Below are 13,212 nucleotides of genomic sequence, written 5' to 3'. Positions count from 1 at the left end.
ACCACACACACTACGTGGGAAGAGGGCTTTGTGAAGTGCTAGGCCCCAACGGGCTTGATAGCCAGGGCGAACTATTCTTTTATTCAAGAATACCTCCTTTCATGCGTAGCTTGCCTCCTTCTTGTGCTTTTGGCACACTGCGCTTGCCTAGTATATATATTATATGTATGTACGTGCTTGTGCCCACGAACTCTGTGTGGGTTTTTTCTGCAGCTCTTGGCGGGAATACATGGGTGCCTCCGTAACGGACGTCGACTCGGATATTTCGGTTTTTCTTTCTAACTTCGGGACTGATGTTTCAGAAGTTGCATCTCAGGTTGATGCCGCTTGTTCTGTTGCAAATGCTAGCACCAATTGTCTGTGGACTTGCTGGAAGCGGACGGGTTTGGGAGGCGTGTTGGCATCGTTTTTGGTGTTGTACCTCCTTTCTATTGCTGCGGTAGTCGTGTGGCTGCAATTGCATGCAGAAACTCTCAATAGAGCGGCCAAAAATGGCGGCTTTTGAATTGTCGGTTATGCGGGGCAAAGCATCTCTTGTTAGCCTTCACGCGCGCACTGCGCTACATCAACCGGCCAACTGCCGACGTGTTCAATGACGTGTGGTTTTTAATTGTGAGCATGCACATGCTCTGCACTACGAGGCGTTCTGCCTGGCGACGGTGGGGTCGACTCAAGGCGTATGCCTGGTGCACGGAAGTTCGGCAGAGAAAATCCTCTGCTCTGCTCAGCCTATCCAATGCCTACTTGTTTCCCTCCGTAATTTGCAAAATTTTTCCTTCTAGGAATCAGTGTTCTAAAATTCTAATTAACTCCGGTGACGCAGCCCCTTTCCCCCCTCTTTGGCTGAGCGGCGACGGGTTGCCTGAGCGGCTGTTTCTGCGCGTCTGGAGCCCAGCCTCTATGACACGTTGCAACCTAGAATGCCATCGCATATGCAGTTCATACAGAGAGCGCAACCCCGCTTTATAATACGGGAGCAAGAGCGGATAGATAAGACGACAGGCAGACTGAAAAAGCAGATGATATCGAGAATTCAGTTCCAACGAGCACGGTTTTCAATGTTGCATGCATTGTGCATGCGCACACCTTTTGTTTTTCATGAGGCGCGAAAGAAGCTGCGCCTGCCCTTTGTTGCTTGCTGGGCTCCGTGGATTTGCAATGCCTCGGGGCCTCCCTCTCGAAGCGCCGACAGAGGAAAACCGCGAAACCGCAAACACGGTGGAAACCTCTGCATTGTAATACAACGCTTCGCCCTAACGACAATGAACATCACAAGACAAAGTGTGGGACAAGAAGGAAGTTCACCAGCCCTCTCTCTCTCCCGTTGTTTGCTTCCAGAAAGAGACGCACGAGTTCGATGCTTTCTTCAGGGGAAGCACGCAATGGGAAACAAGACCCTGAGCTTCATTACATGCCACTGTTCTCTCGTCCAATGGGGCAGGGGAAAGCAGGAGGTCTAAAAATTTCTAGATCTCTCCTCCCCCATCTTTTTCGTTTCGCGTTGTGAAGTGAAGGAGCTGCAGATGCAAGAATTGGACCCGGGGGAGGGTGGTGGTAACTGTTTTTCTCGCAGCTTCACGGACAGCAACAAAAATAGGCAGGTACAGAACTTTTCGTTCCAGTTTCCTCCTACCCACTGCGGTGTTTAGTCATTTGAAAGAATACCGAGCAGCACAGGGTGAAGGCAACTGCTGCCAACAGCGAGGAGTCACACCATTTTCGCTACTGACCTCCCCGCAGAAGCTGGAGCACGCTGACGATGGATCTGCTAAAAAGTAGGCTTTTCATTAAAATCAGAAAGCATTCAGACAAACAAACGGCTAAAACGCCAGTAGAGAGGGGTGATTTAAATGCGGCCCTCGACAGCAGATATTGGTCGCAGCCACGAGGGAGACACACTGCACCGTGTGTGCCCCTCTTCGCATGAAGCACAACGCCTTTAAGAACAGTGGTAGGTGCAGCGCTACTGTCAAACGGTGCTGCAAGCCACGAGCTCGAGCAGCTCGGCCTTTTCTTCGCTCATCCTTTGATTCGCTACCCAACGGCCATATTGGTGGCTGTCTATCCGGCACACCTCCACACACCTGTGGGCACAGCGGGCAAGGCAAGCACAAGAGGCTCCGTGAATACAAGCGGGGTAGCTTATGTACGTCCAAATATACGAGCAGCGCAACAGGGAAAATAGGAGGGGAAAAAGCGTTATCCCATGAGAAGACAACAAGGATGAAAGCGGCAGAAAAGCAAGCCGGATGGATACACATGCACAGGCAATGCTATACACTGAGCACACCGAGGTAAAGGGTGACGTCGCTTTCGAGTTCAACGCCAACAGGAGAACAAAAATTCACAAGAAAGGCCAGAGAAAAAAAGTTTTGCTCACTTGAAGAACCTGGGAGCATCAAAAGTTCCGTCTTCGTCTGCGGTTGGTTGGGCATGACGATTGAGGATGGAGAGGCAACCCTCGAAAGAATTGCAGAGCAACTCCGACTCATGATACTTTAGCAGCCCTAAAGCCACTTGGAAGCAGTATGGCTGCGGAAAAGGAAGATCCGATGCGCAGAAACAAAAACTTGAACTGACTAGTGGGAGAGCAAGCGCCATGCAAGGGAGCCAATCGGTCAATCGCCAGAGAAAAACACCACACCTCTATAGTATAAACATTCACCGCTCGTTACATGCATATGCATGTAGCTAGGGGGGAGCATAGAGAGCACGCAGCTCCGTTACATATATATATATGTATATACATACCGCTAGCTATACACTCATGTGCATGAAGAAGGGTCTTATATGCATATACACCGCATGTGGAACGAAGAAAACAGCAGCAGCTGGACGCGTGCTGTTAGCATGATACTCGAGCGCCAGTTGATCTCCCTACCCATTTAATTCCCCAAAACGTTGAAAATACATGCTTGTACACTTGCATAAAAATATGCGTGTTAGTAGTGGTGAAGCCTCCCTTATCATCTGGGGCTTTCTGTATGTGCGCATGCGTACCTCTCCCATGAGCAAGACGCCGTCCCAAGTTCGGCACAGTGTTGCAAATGGCAAGGTTCTGCAGAAGAGTGTCTCCATCCACCTCATGAGATACAGATCGGGGATGACTTGCAGGCCTGCAAGATGCCGGTAGAGATGCGGCAATCGCAGCCTTAGCATCGACTCGAAGAAGTCAAACTTGAGTGCAATGGACCGTCTGTTGCAAGGGAGTGCCGGACAGAAAAAATCCAAGAGATGGAAAGACGGCAGCAAATTCGCAAGCGCAACGAACGCCAGATCCAAAGGCAGGAAGCACAGAAGCATTGCGGCCAGGCAGTCCATGCCACGCACGTAGCCCACGTCTGGCCTGCATGCAACACAGCAAGAAGCATAAAAATGAAGCTATCCAATTTTTGACGCACCAAGGGCCTGCTGTATGTTTGCGGCCCTATACATAGCTATACACATATACATCTGCACATATATGTCCATATCTATACATGTACATACATACACTGTCTGTCCGTCTTTCTGCTGGCACTAGGGGCCCTTGCACATCAACAGCGCCCGCACCGCACCGAGACGCGCACAGACACAGCGCGCAAATAGCCACGGCCTTACTGACTGCCGCGCGAACAAGCACGCTGCCATGCACGTCCTACCTGTACAACACGTAGGCTTCCAAGAGGAGGCGAACTCCCTCCCCAATTGTGATTTCGGCTTTTTCGCAAACACCGCCTCCGGGCGAAGGCGCAACGACAGGGAGGCCTGCTGGCGATTCAACAGCTGCCAAGCCGCCACTTCCCACTTCGGCAGCAAGGGAGGCAGACCCTGCGGGGAAGGCGCTCATGCCCCCCCCAGGAGAGCCTCCCGAAACGTTTTTCTTCTCCCTTTCAACGGTTGCAACGCTCAGCGTGCCGGCGCTACGCATCTTGCAGGAGCCTCTCGAGGGGCCGCTCGCGCCATCAACAGACGAAGGCCTTTCCCTAGACCCCCCGCCCCTCCCTGTCCCCGTGGAAGCGCCTGCTGTCTCCTGAAGCGAAAACGCCTGCCGCGGGGGATCGAAGAGCGCCGCATGCCCCCGATTCTTGGGATGGAAAACGGCGGCAGCCCCCCCAGGCAGAGGGGGGGGGGGCCCCCTTTCGGCGGAGCGTTCCGTGCCTTTTTCAGAGGTGGCCTTAGAAGAAGCCGTCCGACCACTCTCCTTCGAGTCTTGAGGCAACACCCACGCCCTTTCGAACCTTTTAGCGTCTCCCGACAGCTGCCTGGGTAGCGGTTTCGGCTTGGGAACAAACGGCGCACCTCCCGCAGCCTTCGCCACTGCCAACGCAGAGGAGGAAGGCACTGGTGCCCCCCCGGCTCCCCCATTCCCCTGCTCCGCAGCGGCTCCTCGAGAGGGAGAGACTCCCTTCTTCTTGGAATCTCCCGCCGGAACGGCCACAGGCGCAAAATTATCGGCAGACATATCTTCTGCCAAAGCCCCCCCCGCCCCTCCCTCCGCACTGCCCATGTCTAGATCCCCGCCGTGCGAAAGCGTTCCCTCCTCCCGCAATTCATCGAGGGCCGTCGTCAACAGGAGGGGCCCCTCTCCCACCTTGCGCGCCATAAGATACGGAATGCCCCTTATCGGCAACGTCCTCAGTGCCTCTAGAATCGGGCTGGCTCCTCCGGGAGCTTCTCCTACGGCAGGCGATGTAGGAGGAGCGACCCCTCCCGTCGAAAACGGCACACAGTTACTCGTACTCGGTAGCACATAGCCACTCGCATAATCGAGAACCCCCCCAACTCCTGCAGGCCCTTTAGTATCGCCAGGCGGCCCCTGAGAATCTTCTGCTGCTGCTGCCCCTGCTGCTGCTGCCCCTGCTGCTGCCCCTACTGCTGCTGCTCCTGCTGCTGCTGCTCCTGCTGCTGCCCCTGCTGCTGCTGCTCCTGCTGCTGCTGCTCCTGCTGCTGCTCCTGCTGCTGCCCCTGCTGCTGCTGCCCCTGCTGCTGCTGCCCCTGTTGCTGCTGCCCCTGCTGCTGCTGCCCCTGCTGCCCCTATTGCTGCTGCTGCCCCTATTGCTGCTGCTCCCCCTGCTGCCCCTGCTGCTCCTACTGCCGTTCCGCTAGAAGCCAGCAGACCCCCTGCGGCTCCTGTTGCTGCAGAACTGCACCCGACGACGTCGGAGGGGTATTTCGCGAGGGGCACCCCCGCATGCAGCCCCTCGACGCCGGCGGCTCCTCCTGCAGTTCCCTGCTGCAGTCTGCCCAGCTGAATGAGGGCATCCAAGAGCGGCACGCCAATGTTTTGTTCATTGCCAAGCGCGATGAGCCACATCTTTCCGCGTAGTTCGCCAGGAAGCCCGCCGAGCCAGAGCCGCACGAAAGCGGGATGCGTGGCAGTATCCATCCTTCTTCCTCGATCGAGACTGTAGCGACCAACCCACGTCGACCCCAGATGGCTCAGCTGTATGTAGGCATTTGCTTCCGCAGCAACAGCGCTGCCAACTGCGCGAGTCTGCTGCGCGAGAGCAGACATGTTGCCTTCGGAAGACCCCCCCGCTGCCCCCCCGATCCAGGAGGAGCCGCGGGAGCGGCGACATCGCCGGCTCTTGAAAAAGCAACTGTCTCTCCGGAAGGCGTGCAAGGCCTCTTCCTGCGCAGCGTCCTCCGGATTCCTAGCAGCACAGCCCGACAAGAGGCCAGTGCAGCCCCCCAACGCAGATGGGAGTGAGGCGAGTTTCCTTAGCTGCCTGGAGGTGGAGCGGCCCATGCTGACGGCCAGCGTGGCACTTGCTTGAACCCCCTTCCGAAGCCGCCTCATAGACACCGTGTCTCGCCGAAAACACCGCGACGCAGGAGTGCTCCGCTGCAGCAGCCCGAGTCTGTGGCTGCGGTTCAAGTGCTTCAAGACCATCGACCGCGGAAGCCGAATCAGCGCGGAGGTTGTCGTCGTCGCAAAAGACACAAACACCGCAAGAGGAGAAGGCCGTGAAGGCGCCGCAACTGGAATAGCCTCGCACGTCCAACTGGCATCCCAGAAAGGCAAGACTTCATCACGCCACACTTCCAGTTTCCTTGCGGCGGCTGCCTCGCGTCGCGCCCTGCTTTCGTTGAGGAGGCAGAGCCGCTTCTGATGACTCATTTGCTGCTGCTCCTGCCGCAGCCGCAGCTGCCGCTGCAGCTGCTGCTGCGCCACTTTTTGATGAAAAAAGGCTATCCACCGCGTAAACGTAGAATTCGAGAGGCCCGCTGCAAAGAGATCCAGGCGACGGGAGAGGAACTGCAGACTGACACACCGCGCCTCCATTTCATCCGTCAAATCAAACTTCTTTGCCGTCGTGTACAGACACCCCACGGTAATATCCACCAGCTCTTCAAGCGCCAACGAACTCGGCGGCTGCCTGCTGCTCGACTCTTCCGCGCTGCTATTCGGGGCACTCCACAACAAGAGGCAGTGATCCGGTGTCACCCGGATAAGCCTGCGCTTCATGCGACCATTTCTACAAAGCTTCACAAAGACTGACCCCTCGACAAACAGCGTGCTGTCTATACACTCCATCGCGTCCGCGCCGCTGCCCTCCTCTCCAGTGGCCAGAACGCCTGACGCATCAGACGTCGAAGGCGGATTCATCAGGCCCCCCAAACACACCAACCCGCCTGCTGCCCCCATGCTGCTGCTGCTGCTGCCGCTGCTGCTGCTCTTCTTGCCCCCCCCCCACATACCCATATTCTCCGTGGCACCTCCTCCAACGCCGCTGTAGTTCTCACTTCGCGGCTGTGACTGCTGCAGCAGCTGAGAAGGCGGCGAGACTCCGCTCTCCGAAACTCCGCGGGAAAAACTGCCAGGCAGATGCCGCAAGGCCCGCGGATCGTTCACCAGCCGGCTGTACACCTGAACTCATGCCGACACACATTACCTCGACAACACCCCCCATTCCTGGCTGCAGACAGACATGGCATAACGATTCTCCCGATGCAGACGACAGAAAAACAAATACAAGCGCGCACACCCATAATCACACACCTCACATCCACCCGCCTACACGAGCTTCCCACTTTTCCCTTTTCCTGCTTATGCAGTTTCGATCTTCCCAAACGCGAGCCATCCAAAATGCGCTCTTCTAAATATAGGCCCCCAACCAAACTCTATAGAAGACAGAGAACTTTTGCCGTCGCCTCTGTAGAGACCATAGTCTGCGTCGGCGACAAAGGGGGAAGCAGCGCACAAGACAGGCTAGACCTTCCCTTCTCTCCCCTTCTTCCCGCTTGCGTTTCTGCACACTAGATACACTACGCGCAGATTTACCCTGTCCGTATCCGTAATATTCAGTCGGAACTCGTGAATCACGACGCGGTCGTACATGCAGTCAACGACTTCATCGGGGAGCTGCGCGCCTCCGGCTGCCACGATTTTTCTGAACTGCTCTTTCGTCATCTTCCGCTTTACTTTTGGATTGTGTCTGTCCGTGTGCAGCATCAAAATCGCGTAGGCGAGGAAGTGAACCGTATCCAGGTCCAGCCCATGCTCTTCGTTGTCTCGCACGTACAGTGAGGCAAACCGATACAAGAGTCTGTACACCTGCTGCGCCTCCCCGGGAGGCCTAAACTTCGAGAGAAATTGACGCAAGGCTTCATCGATGGAAAGACCTCGATAGTCACACAAAGAAGCAAACGACTGCAGAATCAGCATCGAGAAGGAACTGCAGCCACCCAACACCTCCCCGACCTGAGAAAAAACACAAGGGGAACGGCAGACAAGCCACCGCATGCATCTTTCCGCGAAATGCAGAAGAGCAACCACACACAGACAAGCCGCAAGAAGCCCATTCTCTCTGCAGACAGAAAAGCGAACACGCTGTGGCACTCGCATCACGAGAGACCCCCACCCACTAGCACGCACTGGCGACTTTAACAACAACATCAACAACCACCTACCACAACAACCACCTACCACAACAAGCACCACCACAACAAGCACCACCACAACAACCACCAGCGCAACAACCACCAGCGCAAGAACGGAGGGCCAGTAAGCGATACAGAAAATCGCATGTAGCTCCTCCTCCCCTCCCCCCACCCCCATACACATACACAGACACCCTCGCGTACATACACTTGAACACACACACACATACATATATATGCAGACTCACCTTTTTCTTGTCTAGCCCCGGGGTTTCGTAGAGAAACCTGGCAATCGCCGAAGGGTCTTGACTGTCGATGAGCTTCCTCTCTCCGAGACACTGCAGAGCGGCATGGATTCCTTCCTTGTTGAAAAGAAGCACTGCCTTGTCCACAGACGCCTTGATATCCGCCTGTTTCTTGAGGGCTTGCATCATCTCACAGTGCGTCCGACCACCCACCCGCGCCTCCCCCCCTGAGGGAACGCCTCGCGTCGAGCTGCCCCCACCCCACGCACCGTAGCCGCTGGAATGCCAGCGATAGACTCGCGCTGGAGTGCCGCTGCTGCCAAGGCTTTCCAGCCGCGGCAAGGTGCCACTCCGCGCATGCACGCAGTCACTCGCCAGGCTAGGAAGACGAGATCCACAGGCAGCACTCTGACTGCCGACATCGCCCCCCTCCGCTGTGCAAGGAGCTGCCTCCCTACGCACAGCCGGCGCTGGAAGGCCAACTCCCCCCCCCTTCGCTGTCGCCGCAGCTGTGGCAGCTGGAGAGACACCGCAAGGGATACTTGGTTCCGAGGAGGGCAACGTGCGCGGCTCCTGCACGCTCGCGCATGCAACAACACCCTCCTTCTCCGGAGCAGGAGGAGGCTGCCGCTCCTCCCCACGGCAGCTGCCTAGAGGAAGGGCCGACTTACTCTCCGACTCCGCAGCCGTCGCAGCAGTGGCAGCCGGCAAGCCGCTCGAAGAAGCACCAAAGCCTAAAAACACGTTCCCCAAACCCGCTAAAAGCGACAAACCAACACTTGGACTGCTCGTAGCATGCCGGCAATCGGCCGCAGCAGCAGCAGCACCACCACCACCATGAGGCGCCTCCGAATCGCGACCTCCTGCAGAAGCAGCATCGGGGGTGGCTGACGGCTCTTCTGGAGCTTCTGAAATTGCTAACGCTCCTGTCACCGGTACTGCTCCCACTGCTGTTGCTCCTGTCACCGGTACTGCTCCTACTGCTGTTGCGCCTGTCACCGGTACCGCTCCTACTCCTGCTTCTACTGCTGTTCCTGCTCCTGCTCCTGCTTCTACTGCTGCTCCTGCTTCTACTGCTGCTTCTACTGCTGCTGTTGCTCGCGGTGTCGCCGCCATCGTTTCCGCTTCCCCTACGAATGCGAGATCGCGTGCAGCCTTGAGGCCAAACTTTGTGCTCATCGTGGAATCCCCTCCTGCGTGCGTGGGGAGCGCTGTGGCAACGGGTAGCTTCCCCTGCAGCCACTGGGGCGAGTGGACGCTCGTGGCAGCTGCGGAAATCATCTGAGAACTCTCGACACAAAAAGCAGCAGAAGGCGCAGTGCTCGCTGCAACGCTGGCAGGGATGGAGGTCTGCCGGCTTTCAGAATTTCCCACGGGTTGGTGGCTGCTGATACTGCTGCTCCTGCTGCTGGTCTCACAGCTCACTGCGCTCCTGCTGCTGCCGCTGTCGTCTACGTCACCGATTCCGCTGCTCCCGCTACTGCAGCTGCTGAACTCTTCCTCGTTCTCCCCCGTGGCACTCCGTACAGATGTTGCTGCGGTAGCAGCGTGGCAGGCAACCGCCTCAAACATACGCGCACGCAGGCGCTTGCCGGTCTCGTCGCCACTCAAGCGCGGCAGTCCGCGAAAACGGCTCCACCGGCCGCTGCCACTGCTGCTGCAAACGCTCCCGCAGCCACTACTACTGCCACTGGAGCATGACGCCGCGGGTGGGGGTTCACCCCTCTGCAGCTCGGATGGCCGCAGATTCATGGCTGATCTGGGAATAAACAAACAGAAAGATCAGCCGAGGCTCCGAAAGGTGTACAGATACCGCAGTCGTCAGCGCGCAGTGCAAAATATAGGGTCTCTGCCACCGAGTGAGTAGGCGCAACGGACTGGACACCGCACGGGCCACTAGCGTAAATTAGTTTAATCGATATTCCCAATATATCGCGTTGCGAGAGGGCGTTTCACCCTTGGCTTCAACTTCGCGGAAACGCTTGAGGCTAGAACGGAAGGATTCTCCGTCCAACGGCCCAAGGGTACGGGGGGGCGGACGAGAGAAAACTACGATCAGAGAGCCTCTGGAGCTGATGTCTCAGACACATACTGCCCATAATTCTGTCCTAATCAGCGAGTGCAAGCAACCTTAAGAGGAAAAAAACATTGCTCCACCCCGCACAGCCCCGGGCTCCTTTGGCCGAAGACGCGTTGTGTTGGGCAAAGCGAAAAAGGCAGCCCTAACAACGCTCTACACCGGGTGATTTCTACTGTCTACGCCAAAATACGCCTAAATCCATCTGTGGGACAAGGGATTTTGCGCAGATCGTTCAGCTGCTGTGCAAATGCTGCACCGCCGCCACCAGCAGCGGCAGCAGCCTGAAGCTCTACTTTTCATGGACCAGGTGCCTCTCGCTCATCGCGCACGCACGGGGTATGTGGCAGCCGTTCGTAGCCTCTTGCCGTAGTGCAATTTGCCACTGCTCCTTCAATTATATAAAAATACCGGAGAATACAATCTACGAGAGAAACGCGTGCGAACCATCAATTGTACGAAGCCCTTCTCGTGCCCAGAGCTGTGGTTTGCAGGAAAGCAAGAGGCACAGAGCTCGCATACCTTCCTGGCAAACATTGCCTGATATGTTTGACCTTTTACGTACAAGCAAAATCGTTTATATTTGAAGCATCAGTCTCTTCATGTGAAAGGGTTTGAATGTATGTAAGCGTCGTTGCTCTTAGGGATACTAGCTCCTGGAGTTCATCATGAATACCTTTATCGTAAGATGACCACCGGGCGGAGTGATGCACATCCGATGATAGAGCCTCACTCTAGGCGGTTTTTTGGGCATTGTTGAGCTCGTGAAGGCGTGCAAGCACGCATGGGTGCTCATGTGACACTATATATCAGTAATCAAAATATAGTGGGCTGAATTCCAACGGGGAGGAGCGGAGCAACGATACACTAGCACCTACTAGAGCCTCTACCCCAATACAGGGATTTTACTACAGCTCTGAAGGAGGAAAGAGTAACTGGAACAATTTAACAGTTGGTAGAATTGGCTGCCGGCGTTAACTCACATGGAACCAACTGGAGGGCTGTCAATTACAGCAATACATAGAGCGACTTTAGCTTTTTCCTTTATACCATGGACGCCTCGCTGCATAGTCAAAAATACAAGCGAGTCGTTCCAAATGCACACAGAATTTGGGGTGCCTAGAGTGATCTTTCATTACCGCAAATTGAACGCTCCACGAATCTCCACAGGGGAACACTTAACCCGTCCACACAGACATAAGAACTGATTAAAATTTACAAAAACCTCCAGCCCTCGCCTCCATAGGCTCACAAGCGTTCCAGACACGAAGGGAAACGGAACATATTGAGTGCAAGTAGCTGGACCTTCGCGCACCCCAAGCATCCACTGCTACTTGCACATAGCACCTAGCACACATGCACACAGCATTGCACCTCCTTAAATCGTGCTAACAGTGCTTCACAATACATAAGGTGCATAAACAGACAACCCCGTTTATCAATTCCCTACTAATTCTCATCCAAACATAAATAATGTAGTGGAAGGTGTTGAGGGGTAACTTATCCTGATGAAAGAAAAACGCGTCATCGGAATCGGCTAGAGGGCGAAGACCCAGATTGTGGCTTTCGCAGTCTCAAAGGCATCGGGGATATTGTTGTAGAAACGCCGAATCATGTGCTACAAACTGCAGGATTTGCAGTTGGACCCCCTACATAGGGCACGAATGCGTGCAGTGCAAGTAGTTGAACTGTATCCCGGGGCACATCAAGTTAGTCGAATGCCTCCTGTCATTTGCCGAGTGTAGAGGTAGAATCCAATGGCGGCTGCCCTTAGTTAATCTTTGGGTGTGAAGGTCGACTCGCTCTCACCAATTTGTACTGATTGCTGGCTTTGGTAGCATACAGGTTGTACGAAGCTATTGTGGTAATACAGCAGATGCGGGAATCCGTTAATGCATATGGTGCCCTTACATCTAAATTTATAACTCATGAACTCGTATAGAGACGACGTGCCAGGGGGTATTCTCCTTCCGCACCTCTACCTTCACATACGTCAAGAATCTGGCAGGACGGAGGAAGACGGCTTGGCATTGCCTCTGCACTACCTACACTGTACCTCAGAAAACACAGAGCGTACTGCACAGTCTGCAGCTCGATGTGCGATGGACTCTTCGTGGTATGTCATCCGTACCGCTCGAGTTTTTGCATGGTGGTACGTGCCTGCATACGTGGCCAAAATTGATGAGTAGCGCGGGAGAGGCAGGTCCAGGGATGGCTAACTGGCAGCAGGCTCCGTTGATAACGGAATGGCAACGCATGGCTACAGTTTCCTAGTTGCCACTGTGGCGAACCAGCTACGCACGCTATTCACTCTGCTCAGGAGAAACCGGACGCTGATTTCGAATCCAAGACTATTTCCGACCTTCAAGAGCACATATTCGCATTTAGGTCTTCCTCAGGTTGGAAGGGAGTTATCTAATAACCAAACAGTGGTGGCTTCCTCATACATTAGAGTTGCTACCCTCCGCTCATTTGCACAAATACTGTTTTCTTTACAAAGAGACAATTCATGCCAGTCAATAAAGTAATGCTTCTAGTTAGAAGAGACCTGCTCATACGATTTACGCAGAATATCGCGAAAGGGCGCATGAGTTCAAAATTTGAACTAATCCTATCGCTGGAGGCAAAATTGTACTTCGCTTCAATATGTGTGGCGTCAGTCGTTGGAAGGCATTGCAGGGATTAAGTTCCTTTCTCGTAAATGACAGTTCAGTCTGGATGATTCAACTGCGTTGAGTGTACAATATACGCGACCTGCATATTTCAATCGACTGTAAATGTACCCTGCTCATTGGCAGCCTTCGTTTTTGTTCTATCGCTGATTGCTAATTTGCTATCTCCTGTTATGTTCAAAATTTTCAAACTTGTCTTCCACAATTCAATTTTGAATGTCTTTCGATTCCTCATGAGCTTTCCCCTCCCAAACGCCTTTTCATGGTTTCTGCTCCTTTGCTTCATGAATAGCAGAACACGAGGGGTGCGAGTTCGAAATGACGTGGGTGGGCCAATTCTACATCCATCTAT

At 54.6% G+C, this 13,212-nt stretch overlaps 1 protein-coding gene across 1 annotated transcript; it reads right to left on the bottom strand.

The window, feature by feature from the left end:
- Nucleotides 1-1,969: 1,969 nt before the first annotated feature.
- Nucleotides 1,970-9,545, bottom strand: LOC34622114 (the record flags this gene model as incomplete). The annotated part of the gene is made up of 10 exons (XM_026335021.1): nt 1,970-2,084; nt 2,381-2,532; nt 3,001-3,346; nt 3,642-4,764; nt 4,823-5,022; nt 5,141-5,153; nt 5,215-6,853; nt 7,268-7,687; nt 8,115-9,005; nt 9,222-9,545. Coding segments are annotated over 10 exons (5,223 nt in total), but the record flags the coding sequence as incomplete, so codon positions are not given.
- Nucleotides 9,546-13,212: the final 3,667 nt, after the last annotated feature.

The sequence above is a fragment of the Cyclospora cayetanensis genome, unplaced genomic scaffold, assembly GCF_002999335.1.
Source record: "Cyclospora cayetanensis isolate NF1_C8 unplaced genomic scaffold, CcayRef3 CcayRef3_contig_57, whole genome shotgun sequence".
NCBI classification, from domain to species: Eukaryota; Apicomplexa; class Conoidasida; order Eucoccidiorida; family Eimeriidae; genus Cyclospora; species Cyclospora cayetanensis.
The sequence above is the reverse complement of the archived record's forward strand: the minus strand, read 5'-3'. Positions and strand labels throughout refer to the sequence as shown.